The sequence below is a fragment of the Pteropus medius genome, unplaced genomic scaffold, assembly GCF_902729225.1.
Source record: "Pteropus medius unplaced genomic scaffold, Ma_sr-lr_union100, whole genome shotgun sequence".
NCBI classification, from domain to species: Eukaryota; Metazoa; Chordata; class Mammalia; order Chiroptera; family Pteropodidae; genus Pteropus; species Pteropus medius.
In genome coordinates, this window is record NW_024349796.1 from 6,720,454 (window position 1) to 6,741,660 (window position 21,207).

General features: G+C 37.8%; 1 protein-coding gene and 1 pseudogene across 1 annotated transcript in view; both read right to left on the bottom strand.

Moving 5' to 3' along the window:
- The window catches only part of DNAH14 (dynein axonemal heavy chain 14), a 209,823-nt gene that overhangs the window by 124,138 nt on the left and 64,478 nt on the right, over positions 1-21,207 (bottom strand). Inside the window, exons 21-29 of the mRNA XM_039883632.1 lie at positions 16,307-16,478; positions 13,348-13,452; positions 13,141-13,259; positions 12,329-12,403; positions 7,011-7,098; positions 5,522-5,775; positions 2,645-2,876; positions 1,850-1,903; positions 261-406 (exon numbers count right to left, since the gene is read on the bottom strand). Of these exons, the coding sequence (XP_039739566.1) occupies positions 261-406; positions 1,850-1,903; positions 2,645-2,876; positions 5,522-5,775; positions 7,011-7,098; positions 12,329-12,403; positions 13,141-13,259; positions 13,348-13,452; positions 16,307-16,478 (1,245 nt within the window). The remainder of the gene's footprint in view (positions 1-260; positions 407-1,849; positions 1,904-2,644; positions 2,877-5,521; positions 5,776-7,010; positions 7,099-12,328; positions 12,404-13,140; positions 13,260-13,347; positions 13,453-16,306; positions 16,479-21,207) is intronic.
- LOC120619335 (uncharacterized) lies at positions 13,704-13,822 on the bottom strand (annotated as a pseudogene).

The window sequence follows — 21,207 nt, forward strand, 5'->3', positions numbered from 1 at the left end:
CCGGTAGTTCAGGAGGTTGTTCCAAGCTTGGGCAAGTTTGGATACCTCTGAGATGGCACGAAAGTTAGTTATACATTTTTTATATTATTTGCCAAACAAAAGAAACTTCTAGATAAGTGCCATCCCTCTTGGTCTGTGCTTAGAACCCTACCGTCCGCACCTAAACACTGAGTGTAGAAAAAACACTTACTAATAATGAACTAAACAGTAAATGTAGATCAAATCTGCAGTCCAAAGGTATGAATGTATTCAACAAGTACCTGACCGAATAGCTGTCTTTTGCGGCCTTAATTGTCAGGATCTGTGAGGCAATCGCTGACAGAACTTGCACGTCAATTTGATTGAATTCATCAAAACAACACCATGCTCCCGACTGAACTAGTCCAAAGAAGAATTTTCCTATTATCTTAAAAAAAAAAAAATTACTAAAATTAAAACGTAGGTGAAATTTTTTACTGGGACATTAATTTCTGCATGTTTTTCCCGTTTTACCCAAACCAAGCACTGTTTTCCTGTTGAAAGCTACTCAAACTCCTGCACGGTTCGACTATTCTCTGTCTCTCATAAAAGTCTAAACATGCAGTAGCAAACTCTCATGCTCACGGGGGCCATCCAGGTAGGGCCGCAGCTTATATTTGCACGGTTCTGCGTGCCCCTGGTTTGTAAATGCTGGCAGCTGAAACAAAACAATAAAACAAACAAAAACCGTCGTCAGGCCAAACGGCCAAACAGGGCAGTTGTGGACTGAATACTGGCCGAGAAACACCGGAACTCAATGAGGAGCGTTAGTTAGGTGTGGGAGGGAAGGGAGAGGGGATGAGAGAGCGAGAAAGAGCCCCTCAGACCCCAGAACAGAAACTGGCTCCTCCCTCTGGCTGCAGGAATCAGAATTTGTCTTTATTTAAAATTCTGATATTTTGTTTATCGTGGGTTTTTTTTTTGGCATTAATTTTGATTCTAAAATAATATTGCATTGAAAGTATTGTTTATCTCGATTGCTAGGTTTTTTGGTTCCCCTTAAGTTTTGCTCAGCAGGCCAGAGCCCCACTCGCCACACCGGACCTCTAGTCCACTGTGCCCTACTGGAAAGTAGTTTCCTTTCAGAGAAAAAAAGGCGAGTTTTAGGAATAATAATTTAATCAGCGTATTTATGTTCATTGATTTTTTTAATGTGCTAAATAAGCACAAATTAGACATGCAGGATCTCAGAGATAACGTGCTTCGAATTGCAAATAAAATGACAGCAATCAAATGTAGAAGACTGGGACTTGACGTACAAAACAAAATAAAGTGAAGGGTTTTGAAACCGAATAAATTTGTGACAGGCACTGAGTACATGAAATTTTAATAAATATTTCAGATTGTTTTGAGATATGTCTTAGGTTATGTGCAACCACAACAAAATAAGGCTGACATATGAAAGTGTAATCATTTATACATACTGACTCAAATTTTTGTGTTAATTGGAATAGACTCATTGTTCCTAATGGACCTTTTTAGTGAATTTAAGTATAGAGTTAGAACTTATAAATTTATATGAATAAAGCAGTACTCTTAATTTTTTTTATATATTCAGGTTCCACATTAGATTTTGTTTAGAAAGATATTCTGTCAAGAAATTTGAAAACCAGTCTTAAGAAGTAGTTCAGTCAAATAAAAGCAAATTATATAATGTTTGAAGTTTATATTACATTCTAAGTTTCTATTCTATTATTTTAAAATAATTAATAGCATTTACAGTTCTATTAATACTTAATATCTCTCTAAGACATTTTGTTTATTCTTTCAAACCTCAATGAATTTTTCTTTTATGTGTGTAATATTCTGAGTACATACAAATAATCTTTACCTTATAATCCAAGTCCTCAAAACAGTTAAATACCACGCAATGTTTGCCTAAGGACTGGGAAACAAAAATATTATTTTAATATATTTCTTGAATTATGACACAAAATATTAATGTTAAACTTCTAGAGTAATAAAATATCTTTATTCTTTTGAGGAAAGTTTTGCAATTTTAGATGAATTACATGCCAAATATAGAAATTCAAAAAACAATATAGTAGAAATGCAGATATACTGTTATGGTTCAGTTTATTTGTACATGGAACAATAAGGTTGTTTTTAAAAACATCAATGAATAAAAAAAAAACCGAGAAGAAAAAACATTTAGTGGTGTCATAAACTGTATCCTTTGCTTTCATCAGTTACTTCTGTCTGCCGGTCTGTCTGTCTGTCTCCCTCTCTCTCTCTCTCTCTCTCTCTCTCTGTCACTCACACACACACACACACACACACACACACACACACTCAGCTATTAATCACAAAGACTAGGTGAAAGTCTGTGTATGAGGCTCAGAATACAGGAAGGGGAAGGGGGAGGGAGACGAAACTACCACTCATCTGTCAGTCGGTTAGTATAGTGGTATCTAAGTAAATACAAAGCATATGTTGGCTTCACTGAGATCCCAAGTCCCAGCACGTAACAGGCATTCAAAAATTAATTTATGAATCGTACGAATTAATAAATGTGCTACTTATACGTTATGAACATCCTAACAGCACAAATGGTGTAAATTTCAGGTACCGTTAAAGCTGGCGTGACTTAAAAAAAAGTTTTTCTTCTGAATATAAAACCACTTACTTTTGCTAGGTCTTTGACACTCTCGGTTTTCCCGGTACCCGCTGGACCACAGGGGCAGCCTCCTAGATTCAAGTGCAGCGCTCCAGTGAGAGTCAGCCAGCATCTGTTAGTGAGAGGTGTGATAACCAGTCGTGGGGTACAGCCCAAGTACTCGTAGCCATAAGTGAAACTGGCATTTCCTTGAGATACGTAGCACAACTTCTGTTTTTCATTCCATTTATATTGCAGATGTCTGAAAACAATATTTTAAATGCTCATATTATTGGGGCAAAATTACTTTTAGTTTTTTTTTTTTCAAATGCGGTTTACACCTTTTTACTTTGTGCATGCTTCAACAAATTATTGTATTTTTATTGTCACTACTTTTGTCTTTTCACCTTATTAATAGTTGTACTAAGAAATATAACTATTTATAAGTGATTTACCCACCCACCACCATTACAACATTACAGACTTCCGTATTTAATGATATATTTATTTTATCAGTGAGATTTACAGTTTTATGTTTTCTTGTTACCAATTCGCATCCTTTTGTTTCAGCCTGAAGAAAACCCTTTAACGTTTCTTGTCAAGCTAGGCTAGTGGTGATAAATTTTTTCAGTTTTTGCTTGTCTGGAAAACTCTATCTCTTATTCAATTATGAAGGACAGTTTTGCTAAGTAGATTGTCTTGTTTGGCAGTTTTTTCTTTCCGTACTTTGTATGTATCATGCCTTTAGAGCCTGCCTCATGGCAAAGTTTCTGCTGAAAAATCTGCCGAATGTCTTATGGGGGTTCCCTCGTACATAACACGTTGTTTTTCTCTCTCTGCTTTTAAGATTCTCTCCCTGTCTTTCCCATTTGACAATTTAAACATAACGTGCCTCGGCGTGGATCTTTTTACATTCATCTTATTTGGAGCTCTGAACTTCCTAGATATGGATGTATCTTTCTCCATGTTAGAGGAATTTTCAGCCATTATTTCTTTGAATAAACTTTCTCCAAACTGCCCCCAACCCCCCGGCACTATTCTCTTTGTCTTCCTCTTTTGGAACCCCTATGATATGAATATTCATCTACCTGATGGTGTTCTATCATCAATCCTTTCTATTCCTTTTCTTTTTGCAACTCTGATTGAACTCACTGCTCTGTCTGTTGATTGTTTATTCTACTTCATCTTGTCTGCTGTTGATCCCCAGCAATTATTTTATGATTCGGGTCTTAAATCATTATTTAAATAGAATGTCAATTTCCAGAGCTTTATTCTATTATTCTTCCTTTACAACAGAGGTTCCCAAACTTCCTTGGTTTACTATACCTGTAGTATGTCAGTGATTTTTCATGATTACTTTAGGCTGAAAGAAATATCTCCTAGTATCTTTTATTAATGTTTCGATCTAAAGAAGTTTAATAAATATTTTTATCTTCATGAAATAGTACCTTGTCTAAAAAAAATTACACAAATACATTGAAGAAAAACATTTTTGTTTCATTCTTAAATAACCAGAGTTACTCATGGGATGTGTGTGCCTGTTGTGCACAGCGCGACTTCTCAGATCTTGGAATCAGGTTGAATACAACCAATCTTGTTTCCTGTACGATGTTAGTTTTCATTCGATGTTTCCTCTCTATCAGGGCGACAGTCAAAAACCCAGCTTTACGATGATAAGAAGTCACTGAAAGGTCGCGGCGTGATCTAATGTTAAAATTGGAAATTACCTGAAGCTCCTAGTTTGCTTGGTGTCTGACAGATGTGTATCCCTGTGAGTCCCTCAAAAATCTAAAATATTTTGTAGCGGCCTGTGAGGTCCCTGGGGGTGGCCTTGGCATACAGTTTGGGAGCTGTCGCCCTGGAATCACCCACACACTCAAATAGTCTTATTAGAATTTTCTTTTTTTTTTTTTAGTTTACTTTTCTATATGTGCTCTTCTACTTTTCATTTTCACTTTCAAAGAGAGTTCATAGAAAGTAATGACGACACACTAAACTTTTTGTAGGGCGATGGTTTATAAACAGGGCACATTTCTTTGGCAGTTAAGAACGTATACATTTGTACTTTTATAGTAAAACAAATGTGAATATATATCGAATATGAAATAGTCAGGTAGAATGTACCTGCATGGTTTTGGCCAAATATGGAAGCTGCTTTCTACTCCACTTTCCCTAGAGTTTAAAGGAAATTGTCATATCTAAAATCAAGAAATTTATGCTAATGTAGAATTTCTTAAAAATTAGCTTTTCTTGAGAATCAATGACTTTATGTGGGCAGGACAGTTGTTATTCTATAAACAGAGGAAACCTTAGAAAAAAATTCAGAAGTTTGAAACTTCATTTATTATACTTATTATCTACAATAAACTTCATTTGTTATAGGAATCTTATACTTCATCTCTTCTCACCAGACTGAGTGGCTCTATTTTTCTATAGTTTCCTACTTGGACATGAAGTACTACAGATGTACAAATACACAGTAATTGACTCTAGGTAGGTGGAAGGGGATTCTGAGTTAGAGAATTGGCTGGAAATGTTCTCTGTTTCCAGAACTGACAGCACACATTGGAAAGAAGAGGCTTAAGGTAGAGCTTGTCTCTCTACCCATTGAAAAACTGCCCTCTGGCTGAATAGCGAAAGGGAAAATGCAACTATCTCTGAGAAGACAGTCAGCCCAGGAAGGTAAAGCAGAAAGAAGTTACAACGAAGGGAAAGGACGGGGGACGACGAGAGAAAGAAGAAGGCACCGGAATATGGTGCTCGAACTGGCACGATCCGCTTAGAATTTCTATAAATCCTAGAAAATTAAAGTTCAGATTTGACAAAGTTTATGACAGAGAATTAATGTACGCAGAGGGGGTAAGTGAGAAGGTATTTTATGGAGAGTAACAATTGACATCTACCTACCTTGTCCACTCGAAATCCTCTGCATTGAAAATATTTTTAAGTAGTAAATCTCTCACTATATCTCTGCAGTGGACACAGAGGGAAAGCAATGCCCCTAGGACAGTTTTCGTTCGCGAGTTATTCGTGTCCAGCCCTACCATCTCTGCAACCTCTTCTAGACGGCGTATCGTATCGGCATGGACTTTTTCCAACTGTTCTCTTGGATGAGAACTCACAAAACTTTTGACACAATCGTTATAAAACATGATCTGGCTCTGAAAAAGTGAGATATAAACATGATCATTGAAGCATCAATTTTGTAAATGAAAACAGATGTTTTCCCGAAGTATACGTAGTGTGTGTATGTGTGTGAGTGCGTTTGTGTGTGTGTGTGTGTGTGTGTGTGTGTGTGTGTGTGTGTGTGTGTGTGTGAGAAGAGAGCTTACAAATTTGTATGTATTTGAGAGTTAGAGATTAAATTTGGATTGATGCTTGTGGGGGCCTTATTCGTTAATAAGTGGAAATATATTTATCAGCAATATTTCTACTTCGTATGTATTGTATTCTTAACGCATCATCACTAGGCTAAGTAATAACTTGGGGACATTCGTAACGGTAGAAAACTCCAAGATGAAATCGGTACTGTTTCCTCAGTTGAAGTCAAAAGTACTCTCTCTAGAATATGTTAAGTCTATAATCATAGTTTTCAGGTACTTTATGTAACTTGTTATTTGATCTATCTCTTAAAGTTAGAGATTACATTGGGCCCACTCAGATGACCTACAAGCCTCTTGGCATCCCCGCCAAGAGGGATGCCAAGAGGCTTGTAGGTTATCTGAGTGGGCCCAATGTAATCACATGGACCCCTAAAATTGGAGACCTTTTTCTGCCTGTTAGCAGAAGGAGATATGACTATAGAGAATGGTCAGAGAGATGCAACACAGCTAGCTTCGAAGATGACGGAAGCCAAGCCAAGAAACACCAGTGGCCTCCAGAAGCTGGAAAAGACAAGGAAACGGTGTCTTCCCAAGAGCCCCCAGAAAGGACCACAGCCCTGCTGACACCCTGATTTTAGGCTCGTGATACTGCGTTGGCCTCCTAACCTAGCAAACGTTAAGATACTAAATCGCGTTGTTTTAAGTAACTAAGTTTGTAGTAACTTTTTAATGACAGCAGTAGAAAAATAATAGTGTAATATAGTGATGTCTTTAGGAAAGTAAGATTTTCATTCGACATTATTATGAAAAATTTCAAACTATGGAAAAGTTGAAGGAATTATAAAATGAATACATATGTACCCATCACTTGTATTCTACAATTAACTTTTTGCTATATGTACTTTATCACATATCTATCTATCCATCTGTCTATCTTATTTCTCAATGCATTTCAGATAAGCTACACATACCAATACACTTCGTAATGACTTATTTCTAAACCTCTGCTTTTTTGGCAGGGTGTTTGTGTGTGTACAGTTAAGTACTTACACAGCAAAGCAGCACGCACTTACCACAACGAGCACCACTTGTCCTGGGTGAGACACCGCCCACAGAGAAAAAGTTTGGTGGTTCCAGTCTTCAACTCCTTGGCTTACAAATCTAAAAAATAAAAAATTATTTATATTATTTATACCTCATCATTGATTGTGGCCATTTAATGATCAGGCATGACAGTATCACAGGAGAACTTATCTTTAGGATCTCCGATTTTTTTATTGTCCTAATTTAGGTATATGTATGGGACCAAATAGCATTAATAGAGCCTTGATTTGTGCATAATGCATATTCTTTAAATTCCTTTTAAATATCATCTGCACTTTTCCGATGATGCTATTGAGTCTCTGGGATGGAAAAACTATATTAAACTAGGAGATGATATGTGTTAGCTTGGAATGGTAAAATCAGTATTTAAAATAATTTCTACAATATTGAGTACTAAGCTGAAACCGCCAGATAAATTTTAATGATAAAGTCCTGCATTTAGCTTTAAAAATTATAATGGAGAAAACAGGATTTATGAAAAATATTCAGACATTTTTATTTAAGACCAAATTAACGTGTGTCAACTGTATACGTTTTAATATCATTATGGTGGCTTTTTTTCATACAGAAGTTGTAAGCATCTGTATAGGCAAATCGATCAACCTTTCCCTTTACATTTTATCACTGATATGTTTTAGAAATTCTGAACACTAAATTTCCTTTATTTTCCTCTAATATGTAAATGGCTTCTTTTTTTTAACTTATCAATCTGAAATTTATTTAGAATTTTTTTGAATATTTAAAGCAAATTTCGATTCTTTCCATTTTGCTGCAGTTGTAAATGCTATCTATCTTCTTTATCATTGCCACTGAGAATAAATGTTTATAATAATGTTTTATATATTTGAAATCAGTATCAGTGAGAAATGTATCTCCATCAATTAAAATGACCTTTTATTTAAGGCATTTCTTTTGTTGTTGTTGCTGTACCATAAAATATCTTTACTAGTTTTATTTCATAACTTTTTTTATTTCCTTGTTTCATCTCTCAAAACAATATATAGTTACATTTCTCTTGACAGAATCTTTAGATCGGTTACTTAAGATTTTATTCTACACTTACATTAATATTTATGAACTTTATTTTGGGCTTTGTTATTTAGTTCTTTGCTATTTCGATCCTTATTCTTTTTCTGTTTATATTCATACAAATGCACACATCCACACAAGGACACTATATATTTTTTACTTCCTTCAGGGTTTGAGAAATATTTATTCTGATTTCGTATAGTTTATATCAGGAGAGAGTGCATCAAGATTTGTCTTCATCCTGAACCATATTCCTTCAAATGATAGAAATATATGAATATATATAGGTATTTATATGGAATTAGAAAATAAGAAAGTGTGTTCCAGGGCATCAAAAACTTGAAAAATTTCTATCAGATAGAAAGCAAATTGGGATGGGATTATAGAGCAGAGAAACCAAAGAGCACTCCTGTTTACTTTCACAGACAAAGAGGGAGCACGGGTAGGCCTTGAGGATAATTATGAGAGCTTTCTGATAGGAAAACCAGAGTGCCTCTGCTTCTCCCTACATCCTCTGCCCCACACGCAGCACTGAAAGCCATTCAGAAGGAAAATTCAGAGAAGGGCCCGGTGAGGTCTCCTGGCTGGAATGTCTGGGGCTACAGAGAGAAGTAGAGTAGGGCCAGGAATGACTCCATGTACCCTGAAGCACTACAAGAAAGAAAGGGAGGGAGGGAAGTAGAGAGAGAAGAAGGAAGGAAACAAAGGAAGTCCACCCTGGTATTTCTCCATAAGAAGTGGGATGTTCGAAACAGCGCTGGCGCCGGAGAAGCAGTGATGTGTCACAGGTGGTTTGTAACCTCCAGGAGAAGTGGAGAGGGATCTCTACGCGCTAACAGGAAAGCTACTCATGGACCGGGTCCTGCACGCTCCCACCTGCTCAGTGGCAATCTCGGAGGGAGGCTGCTGTCATCGGAAACTCAACCTTATTTATAGAAGAGGGAATCCCCAGCACAAATATGAACAGACAACCAAGAGTGACCGACGCTCTAGGAAAACTGATACCATGAAAAAGAGCAGAAATCCACACCGACAGAAAAAGTAAAACGAGGAAGCCAGGTTAACGAGGGAGAGCGAAAAAATCCTGAAAACAGTGACTTTACTCCATCAATTCTGAGACACAATTTAACCTCTCTGAAACCAGATGCACCTTACGGCTGATGGTGTCTGATGGCCCCTCAGCCAGGGGAGAGCCGTTGACTTAGGACTATGAAAATCTTCAGTCGACACTTCCTGATAAGATAAAATACTGCCAAAGTTGTGTTAAATTTGATGAAATAAAAATATATCTCCAAACAGAATAGTGCAGGTTTGTACCCAGAGGCCAGGAAAAGGCTTCTAGGTAAAAGAAACTACTTTTGAAAATCGAATAATGTGTTATTATTACCATTTTGGCTGAATTGCAGAATGACCATTTGTGAAAATAAAAATGATTTTCCCCAAAACCCAGTGTAGAGGGGCAGATCCTGCTTTGTTCTGTCCACCAATCTTAAAATATTAAATCCTGATCGTTACCCAATCTTGATCAAACACCCACATTGAAAGACCTGCCTTAAACCGACTTCAAAATCCCAGTAAATATTCCAATCGTATGCTCCCTCCTCTGAGGCACTCGCCCTTACTCACTAAACTCAGCTTTGTCTTAAAAACAGATTATCTGGCGATATTTGGGAGAGCTAGTGTTCAGTAAGTTGAATTTGAACTCGGAATTAATTCTATTCTCAGCCGAACTAGCATACAAATATGAGGGCAAAATAAAAATATTGGCCACCCACCGATGCTTCCTGGAAAAATTACTTGCAGATGTATCCAGCAAAATGGAAGTGATTTTTAAAATGTGAGACCTATAAAACAGTAATGAACAAAACCCAAATAACCCAAAAAACTACTAAGTGTAGATAGTTGTTGATCCGTAATAAAAACAGCGATTCGGAATAACATCCTAAATGATTATGACATGAAAGAGGTGATGAGAGGGAATTTTGATGTGATACATGTTCTTTCGGGATAAGCTGGAAATGTTTTATTAAGTGTGTTAAAATTTTACGAGTAGTCACAAGGGCAAAGAAAATGTTTATAACTTTGGCAGAGCTACTCCAAAAGAGGTGAAGAAACTCAATCTTAACGATGCTAAGTGACAAACAAAAACAACAACAAAAAGCCCCAAAGCCCAGTTGTTAGAAAACATACAGAACAATGGCAGGCATGAGTCCAAATGTGAGCGTCATCAAAATAAATGCTGAAAGGCCGTGTATCAGTCGGCAGGAGACAGCACATTCAAAGGGTTAGTGGGCGAGAGCTCAAGACGAAGGCAGGGTTAAGGGAGCCGACAGGGATGGCGAACACCAGCGTGTAGCAACAGGGGGCAGTGATACCGCCCCAAGGCCCAAAGGGGCAAGGGAAGCAGCGTCACTGAACCCCGTGAGGGCTGGAGGTGTTGGAAGGGTGCCGCCTGTCAAGAGCTGTGGCTTCAGGTAAAGGAGCACAGGTTCTGCTAAAACCGGCGAGGCAGAAACGAAGCCTCACATTTGCCCCACGCAACTGGAAGCTACGAGGCGAAGGAATCAGGTTACCCCGTCGGCGGGCATGAGCACCCCGCGTATACACCACACGGAAAAGGGCACAGAATGACCTTCGGGGCACACAGACTAACCGGCACTGACCGCAAACACAGAGATCTTGGTAAACGTCAAACAAAATAGAAGCAAAAATTAACGTCTATTTTTTATATTTGACTCAAGAAACGTTAACAGGACACAGAAATATTAAAAATAACATTGTGATATCATGTTCTAATTATTTCCTGATGGTTATAGAAAGGCTATTGGTCTTGAAGTTTTAAAATCTGTATTTATTAATACTCTCCTGAATGCCAACACAAAGTTTCTAGGCATGGAAACTGGTACGATATGTTAGTTATTAATGTTAAACAAATAGCATTTAATAAAAAATATAGACTGGTATAAGTACTGATGTTTTGACGAAAGGTACACTCTACTAAGGTTTCTGTATAACAACATAGCATCAAAGTATATGATGTTAGAAATAAGGGTTAGAAATAAAAAAAAGAAATTGACAAATTCACAAAAAAGTAGGAAATGTCTATATAGTTTCCTATAAATAAAGTAGACCAAAAAATGAATGAGAAAATCAAGGAAAGTTCACATAAGGAACTCTATTAACGTAATTCAGGATAGCCATGAATTGAAGGTGAAACTGTATATGAGTTTCTCAACAGATTCAGAAAAATCATTTAATGCAATTAAATACCCTTTATTAAAAACTTTGCAAACTAGGAATAGAATAAAACTCTGCTTTGACAAGGGGTGTATTCCAGAAACCTAAGCATCATAACGAATGGTGAAACATTAGAAGCTTTTGCAATAAAATTAGGGACAAAAGAAGGATGCTCACTGTAACTTCTTTTTAAAAATGTACAAAATTTGTCAACCTAAACAACATGAAAAGAGAATGACATTTTTTAAAGAATTGTAAAAAATCCCAAAGCGGTCATGGAACATCTGTCTCTAAAATGCCCAGATGCACTTTTGAGGGTTCCTTGCCTACAGAAGCAACTGCCTCACATATAAGTACATCTTGTACTTATCACATCACCCCAAGTGTAAGGATTGGAGCAAAGGAAAGCCACCACGGTTACTCATGTAAACAAAACATAATCTGCCCTAGAAACTTTGTGTTGGCATTCAGGAGAGTATTAATAAATACAGATTTTAAAACTTCAAGACCCATAGCCTTTCTGTAACCATCAGTAAATAATGAGAAATGAAAATGACTATTCTAGTCAAATTAGATTTAAAAGTTCACATTCTGAGGCAGGTTCTTTCTTCACTCTAAACAAATAGCAATGATAGATTAAAATATAAGTAGGAGAACATTAAAAAGACAGTAATGAATTCCCGGAAGCAGAAGTGGGACAGAAACGCGAGGCAGTGAAGTGGGCGGGGACTGGAGGCTTACTGGGCACTCGGTCTTTTAAAGCAGGCAGATCAGCCGGTTTTCAGATACATATGAATCACGCAGCACACAAAAACGCAATGTTGTCCATGGTTACACTCTCGACCTGACAGTTACGCTGTAACCATGATCATTTTGCCATCGCGTGTTATCAAAACCCATGCCATGAAGGACTTCTACTTCATATATTTCTGTGGATACTTACCCTTAGATTAGTAGAAAACCAAGTTAAAAATATATGTATATGTACATAAAAATTTTAGGATTTGAACATTGTACTTACTTTGTCAGCATATCAAACATGCTTTTCTCTACGTTTACCAGCCACTGTTCTACAGCACTTCTTACGCGAATTTTCCTATAATTTTTCAAAAATAATAGATGAAGAATTATTTTTATTAATGTTTCATTCCTTTGATCAACCTGTAGACTACGTTTTCTACCCCTAACATTCATGGACCAAAGAACTATAATTCTGTAATATCTTTTGGTTTTCCTAGATCTTAATGGAAAAAACTATGCAGAAAACATATCACCTAGCTTTAGGAAATTCTGACATCAAAACTATGAATTTACAAAATTAAGAGTTTCCATTAAATATGAATTTACAAAATAGATAAATTACATTACGAAACTTTTTTTTTTTTTCCTCATTGGATCTTTGAAATAGTAAGCCTAGGTGAGGATCGAGTTAGGAGAAAGAGTGGTACAGCATTTTTTAAATTCATTCACATCAGGAGCTACATTCCAAAAATGAGGAAGCCCGTGCCAGGGCTGGCGAACTGGACCAGTGTAATGGGAGGCCCTAGCAGGCAGCCATTCCTGACAAGACCGGTCAGTTGGAGCAACAGCGGAAGTAGCACCTATAACCCGAAGCGAATAGCAAATTTCCTTCCTATCTATGTTTAAATAATAAACCTCGCATTGGCTTTCAGGATAATATTCATATAGATGTAAAATTCTGCATGAGTACATTATCTTTGAAGAAATGGTTTACTTAGCAAATTTCCATGAAATATCAGAAATTTCCAAGCAGAGGTTTTACATAAAGTTTTACAAGGTCTAAATGCTTAGTTTGTAACATAAACATTGTACTTTGGCAGCACGAGAGTCTCCCCTTCCGCAGATATGAGCATTATCACAGTAGGAGGGCCGATTTCTTCTTTCCATATCAATAATTGTTTTATATTTTCAAAACATTTCACAAGATGAGGCTGTGGACCAGAAACAGATGTCAATAACTTTCTGTCAATGACATTCTGACTTGGTTGGGAAATAATATTGCTGAGCGAAGAATATTACCTGTACAGACTCAGGATTTCTGCTCTCCGCTAGAATGTCAAGAAGTTCAGCATTGCTAAGAAAGTAAAATCTTGGAAAAATCGTTCTTTTAATTTCCAGGTAGTCCTGTCCAGAACCAAAAGAAGTGCAATTCAGAATACGTTGAATCGTGATACGAATCACATCCTACATTTACATGCAAAAGCCACAATATTAAAGTTGCGGCATACACAGCAGCATCAGTCAAAATAACAGCCCATGCTCAGCGAAAGCTACACTTAAATTGCTAAAAGAAACTTTTTTTTTTAGGCAAGGCAACTCTTGGTTGACCTCACAGATTGCAAGGACCTTGTCAGCTTACAAGCCCTTATTTTTTAAGCCTACAGCACCTGGTCTTCCTAGGTGGTCTCCCATCCAAGTACTAACCAGGCGTAACCCTGCTTAGCTTCTGAGATCAGACGGGATTGGGCTTGTTCAGGGTGGCATGGCCGTAGACTAAAAGAGATTTTTAATAAAAGAAAAGCTAAAACAAATGAAAATCAAAACAAAAATAAAGACAAAAGATCCCATCCGCGCACACACATGCATGCACGGACACACACGTTATTGTATTATTGATCATTAATAAAACACTGTATTTTGGCATAATTTACCTGCTCTCTCTGCTCCCAAATTTCTGTTCTTATTTCCCTATCCTCTTCGACAATGAGTTGCCATTTCAGCAGGTCACCTCACATTCTACTGGACAGAGAATTCCTGTATTTCACCCCTCCCCACAACTTAGCTGCATTCATACCAGTTTTAACTCTTGTTCTTCTTTTCAGAAGAGATGCCTACCCACTTATGCCAGGTTAAGCTATTCTTGCTTTATTTATTATTTTCCTGTATCTTCAATCTCTCCTTCGCAATAGGCTTCCCTCTTGAATTTCATTAAAAATATAAGAAACCCTCTCTCTCCCTTTGTTCTTCTCTAGCTACTGTCTACTTACCCACCTTCTCTTTGCAAAGGTCTTGAAAAGGGAGTCTATAAACTCAGAACCTTTACTTACTCATCTCTCAATTATCCTCACGCTCTGCCATTCATGTACGTGATACTTCCACAGCTGTTGACTACTGGGATTTCATTCTGTTTTTCTTCATCTCTTAGCCTCTTATCATTTGCCTTCGAGATCTCTCTTCACCCCCCGCACTTTAATGGTGGCATCTCTCGAGTTCCATTCTCATCACTCTTCCTACCCACATGCTTTTCTACTTGATACATACCCATCTGCTCTTTCACTCAGACCACTTCCCTCTGCCCGCAATCTACAGATTCAACTGCCGATTGAAGGTGTTCACTTGATCATCTCATAAGTACTAGAATTTCAATAGATATGAAACTTCTTCCCATGCGAGCCTCCTCCTCTTCTACTTCCTGTCTCTGGAGTGTGATCAGCTTTCACTTTGTTGGTCAAGCCAGAAATCTAGGCAGAATCCTGGCCCTTTTTCTTTTGTCCTCTCCTTACCTATTTGAAGCTCCTGGTGCCACCTTCTTTCATCCTCATCATGGTCTTACTTTCGTCCCCCGGTATTTCTAGTCTTTTAACTAGTTTCTTTGTATTTATTCTCACTGCCCCCAATATACTCTATGCTTCCTTCTGGGGAGATATTTCTAAATTAAATAATTTCACTCTCCTGTTTAAGATCCTTCAGTGGCTACTCAATAAAGTCAAAATCCATTGTGATATTTAAGGCCTTTCCTTATCTGTCCCCTGCTTACCTGGAGAATCTCATCTCTCAACGCTTTCCTATGTGCAATCCATGTTCCATGGTGTCGCCTCGTTTTCAACTCCAGAATGTGCCATACTTGCTGACAGTTCCACATCTGTACTTCCTTTGCCCAGGATGCTCTTCCTACCCACCTACCCACACCTGGCCTCTTTTACCTGGCTAATCCATGTATTTCTTTCAAGACCTAGGTCACTTATCACTTCTCCCAGGCTGGATTAATCTTTCATCTTTAATTTGGCCATACCAGCCAACCTATCATACAGTGCATCTCACTGTGAGATCTCTATGCCTCTCCTGTTGCCTGTAATAGTTTTTGAGTTCTATAATAGTAAGGGATACATCTTTTATCTTTGTAGTCCCAGCATGTAGCAGCAGTGCCTGCTATAAAGTAGGCGCTCACTACCTGAATGAGTGGAAAGTTACTGGTTGGTAATGATGCTTAGTAGTCATCCAAGGATATGCTAGAGATAATTAGAAAGCTTATCTCAATGATCACTTGGTAAGCTGGTTATTATCAACCAGATCATTCTGGGTGCAGCCCCTTATGACTGCTCCAGATCACAGATGTATACAGCAGAGGGTCTTCCTGGGCAGAGAACTTCCGCAGGCTGTAACTGCCACGTGTGCGGGAGTCATCACAACCACGGAGGCTTGTGTTCAACAAGGAAAAAAGACGAATGCCTAGGAAATATCTTGGTTTATGAAGTGAAGCGAGTATGTTCACAAATCTTAAAATCTCAAATATTAAAAATCAGTAAAGATAGATATTGTCTATCTGACAATGTAACATTCTGGCAATGTAAAACACATGAATCGATAATTTATAAAATCATCAAAATATTCAACTTTTGCTGATTTTATATTTTAATAATAATAGTCGTGCTAATCTAAATAACAGTCATTAAGAACTTTCTTTGTGCCAGCTCTCCTGCTTTAAATGCATTATCTCATTTAGCACAAAGCCCCTCAAAGTAGGCACTGTTATTACTCCAACTAAAAGATAAGGAAACCCAGGCACTTAAAAATTTGATACTTTGCCTAAAGTCATTTTGGTCCATCCACTTTTTCCCCCTTTGGATAGTATTGTCATTAACCCTATAGATGGTGAGAGTTTGCAATAGCGTTGGTAGCTATAGTAGAGAAGACAATCTGCATGCGTGGCATTTTGAAGGTTAAATAATTCTCCACTTCAGGACTGCTATTGTTTTACCTCAAGACTTTTCTTTATATACTCAAGATGTGTATTGCAATTTTGCAGAATTTCAAGGACTCCTGCAGAGGTGGCTATTTGCAAAGCATCCAGTTTGTTTTGTAGTTTTAACATTATTTCTTTCCACAGAGAAATCACATGAGAGAAGAGTTTTGCTTCTGCTGGGAGCTGCCTTTAGGAAGAAAATTAGAGATGATCTTATTTTTTGAAGGTGTAATTAAAATCCATAGTCTAAATTGCTCAATTTACAAAATGGTTTGCTATGTTACATTTTTGCTGATCAGTCATTAATTAAAGATATTTTTAGTGCCTGCCTATTGTGTACAAGTGATGCGAATTGTAGGAAATACTAGAAGGAATCAGATATACATCCATCACTTAGTGAGGAGGTACACGATGGATACAAACAAGTTCTACATTCATCGCTTAGTGAGGAGGTACACGATGGATACAAACAAGTTCTACATCCATCACTTAGTGAGGAGGTACACGATGGATACAAACAAGTTCTATAGCAAGTAAGTAGAAGTGAAATGTAATGAAACAAAGGGCTACCGAAATTCTAGAGAAGCGGGATCTGGAGAGAGTTTCTTGCAGAAGAAGCTGTTTGACCTGGGCTTTAAAGGAGACACAGCTCTCCCACATGGAGAGAATCACAGAGGGCACCTGGCCCAGGAGCGAGAGTGCAGAGGTGTTTACGGTAAGATTCAAGTTCCATTAGTAATTATCTCATCTTAGAGGATAAGGAAATGTAAAGCAGGTTCGGCATAAGTATAAAAATTTTCCTTTACAGAATATTATCGTTCTTTTCTCCCCTTAAAAAAGGAAGCAAACCCACGCCTGGCGTGGTAATACACTGATATAGTAACTTTTGTTTCCGCTCTTGTTGAAGGTGAACAAGGGCAGTATTTTCAAAGGCTGCACAATCTAGCTCTCTGCCACTCTCTGCTCACCTGTGTTTCCCACTCCTGTCCCACCCTAGTCCCGACCTGATAGCAAGCTCCTTACGACTTGGAGGTTAAGGTAGAGAAGAAATTAGAGGAAAAGCTGTTTGTTTTTAATTCAGCTGGCGTTACTTTTAATTCTCTTTTGCCTCTTAAATGCCCTTGAATGTCAGAACAGTTACCCATGGGGTATATTGCTGAGATCTTGAGTGCCCCAACAGAAACTTCTACACCGCGTCGGTCCCTGGCTTTCTCCAGCTGACCTCTTACAAGCACGCCTCATCATTGCCTTACACAGTGTACCCCTGGCATTCCCTTGCTGTGGTCGTGTCCATTTTGAGTGGAGATCTGTCAAGATGGAAACTTCTGCTGTGTCTCTGTGGTCTGAGTCAAGATTTCTCAACTTGAACACTGTTAACATTTGGGGCCAGACAAGTCTTTGTTGTGGGGGCGTGGTGCTTTCCTGTGCACTGTAGGATGTATAACATCCTCTATTCACTAGATGCTAGTAGTATCTCTCCCCACCCCCAACCACGCCAGTTGGGACAGACAAAAGGGTCTGCGGACATTGCCAAATGTCTCCTAGAGGGCAAAATCACCTCTGGTAGAGGACCAGGCGTCTACAATAACCCTGTATTTCTTGCATTTCTTCGCTTTCCTATTAAAGGCTGCTTCAAACTTCTCCAGAGAAGAGGCAAGTCCTAGTTTCTAATGCCCCAAATTCCAGGGTGATATATGTCAAGCTCTTCTAAGAGCCTCCCATTATCCCAGTCCCCATCTTGGGATAATTTTCTACAGCTCAGTAAAAATCCCATCACAAAGGATACTTCAAGCTCCCCTTCTGTCTCGGGGAGGTGACAGTACAACTCGCAGTTAGTCCGGAGTGAGGGTAAGTGGCACAGCATCTTCTACTCTCACAAATTCCCTTAGAGAATTCTGCCCTCCCATGCTTCTCTCTTCCCTTTCTTCTTTTTCTCATTTCCCCCTCGGTATCAGGGCCCATCATCCTTCTCCATTAGTCAAAGACAGGTCCATTACGAACCCATTTTTTTTTCTTTTCTTTACAACTATTGCACCGGAGCCTTCGGTCTTTAATTAAAAGCCCCATTTTCAACCTCCGAGCAAATCTTGTAAAAGAACAAGTAAGTGACATTTTAAACTCCCTTACTTAGGAGTCTTATTTCTCCTTCGGTTAAGAAATCTTTAGTAAAAAGTTGTTGTAACCATAAAGAATACATCCCTTAGTTATGTAGTTTCACCCATGAAGACTATCGGAATAAGTATGGATTAATGGAAGAATCTAAAACATTTATATGACAAGAAATATAAATCTAAAGCATTCACATCATAAGAAATATAAATGTATAACAAAAACGGATACTCTTTCTTACAAAACAATACTTATACCTAAACAGTTCTCTTTTGTAAACCTCTTGCCTCTAAAATGAAATTGAAAACACTTAACCTGATATTCAAGGTTTCTATCAGATGTTCTAATACCTTACAGATACACACCCCATGATTTCCTATCTTATTTCAGAATGGCTCCTAGACTAGCCTGTGTGATTTATTGTCAGTAGATTAAATTCTTCTAGTTAATACATACATCTTAAATTAAATACTCTAAGACCAAATACTTTAGAAAGAGACCAATTGATTTGAACACTATGAATAAAAAGAAAGGGTAGAATTTTCAACAATTGTCTAGACCCTCTGTTCTTCCACATGGCCCAAAGTAAGAAGCTATCATTTATGCCTGAATGCTATTAAAAGCATTTTTATTGTTCAAATCAAATCTACTCTAATATTCTAGCACTAAATACACACAGTATTGTAGCTTTAGGATTATAATAATGTCTCTGATATTCTTTCCCAGTCCTTAACAGCTTTATATCCATAATTGAGAAATAAGACTTTTATTTCAATCTTTTATGAAATCAAAAACATAATAATGACGCAGCAGATTATACTCTATGCTTATAGGTAGGATTGTTTTAGAGCTCTCATTAAAAACTGATTTCTCAAGGATTACAGGAAATACATTACCCACCGTGCTTTTTTAAAACCTGTATATGGCATGTTTTGAGTGTTTACCTTTGTATTTCTAAAGAATTAAATATCGGTTCAAGATAAAGCCAAGTTCTTTGACAGTTCATCCATTCCTCAAGAGTGCGAGAGAAGAGAGTCAAGTTTTGATCCCATTTATCCACAAGAGCCTACGATGATGAAAACACACCATCAGAGAGCACTGAACAAAAGCCAACCATATGGTTTCATTCCTAATGAGACTAGAATAGATGTAGAGCCTGCTGTTTGTTCTAGAAATAAGTGCAGGAACACACAGGAATAGAGGTAGGATTCACCCTTAAGAGCAATGGCACGGGAAATAAAAATGAAGCATCCCACTGCTGCCGGCAGAAACTCAAGGCAATGGTTTTGGCACGGGCACTGCCAGCACCGTGGGGATTTGTAGAAGCTGTGGCACGGCTGGTAACAGTCATGGCTCGCAGGGTCATATCTTTATGTTATCTGGATTTATCTCGTCTGCCCAGGTTAAACTTCCTGACAGTTCCTCATGAACAGTTAATAATGTTTCCATAAAACTTACTCTGAGTATTTGAACTACCAAATATTCCACCTCATTTCTATATACGTATATGAATGGTTTATATAACTCCAAAGTTTGCAGAATGAAAAACTTAAAGTAATAAATAAAACTAGAGGAAACGAAAACATTTTCCCTTTGCCATTGTATTTACCTTAATGGGCCCGATATAGGAAGATCCTTTAACTGTTGCAAGTATGATCTGAGACTCCTCCAGCTGAGCTAGTATGTCATCTAGAGATGAAATGATTAGGACAGAGGAAGTCTCTGTGTGGTGAGGAACTAAATGTAAAGGAGTCGTGTTCCAAAGTTCAATGATCTTAAAGAGCATTTTTTCAAGAGCAGTTTCTTTAGTTGCTGAGGTCGATATTTCGTTTATTTGACTTTCGTGCTGAAACATCTAAAATGAAAAAAAATTATTAGTTAATGTCCGATGGGGCCAATAATTCCCGATACATCCAAACTGGAAGATTTAAATGACCGTGTTGAAGATGCGTCAGAAGTACTGAAGATCCAATCCCAGTTAGGTTGATGTCCTACCCAGAGACTTCACGGCCTGACCTTCATGACTCAGCTCTTTTTCGTTTTTAATCATCCTAACCTTTTCATATTCTTCATGCTCGGTGAAAATTTCTAAACACAACGTTTATTTTCTCTGATTCTAGTCAGTGTAAAGAATAGTTAACAGCACCTTCTGTGTATATGGAGATATTGTTTCCTTCGGCTTTGTTTCCTCTGCACTAATGTCAACTGCTTAGATACTTTATGACATGCTTTTACTCTCTATAATAATTCTTGGGACATAATCATCTGAGAGAATGTAACTCTAATGGACTCACCTCTCCCTGGCTTCCCGTTCTTTGCCATACCTCGATAAGGATAAGTGTTTCTCAAAATTCATTAGTGAAGTCTATATAGGTCTTTTTTCCCATGTTTGCAGACTGCCCATTCCCATAGGACAAGATCTTAATATAAGATCTCCAGATTCACTCGCCATAATAGAGATACTCAGAGAGCTTCCCATCTCCACATCTTAGAATTAACCAGGTAGGCTGACTGTTTTTATCCCTGAAAGAAGAATCTACCACTGTTGCCATATGCATTTTCATGGGGCTAAAGGGTGATGTCTAATCCCTATGTTTTGTTAATGCAGCTCAGTGGGGACTCTGAACAAATATGACTAGTTTTTGTCATCATCTCTCTTATGGGTCTGCCAAAATGGGTGTGACTATGGTGAAATCAGTTGACAGTTTATGGTCTTAAGTAACAGCTTTGTCAAAGCCTTCACTTTGACACAGATTATTCGGCCTGAAGCAGATAAAGAACCATAGGATCATCAAGTTTCTATGCTG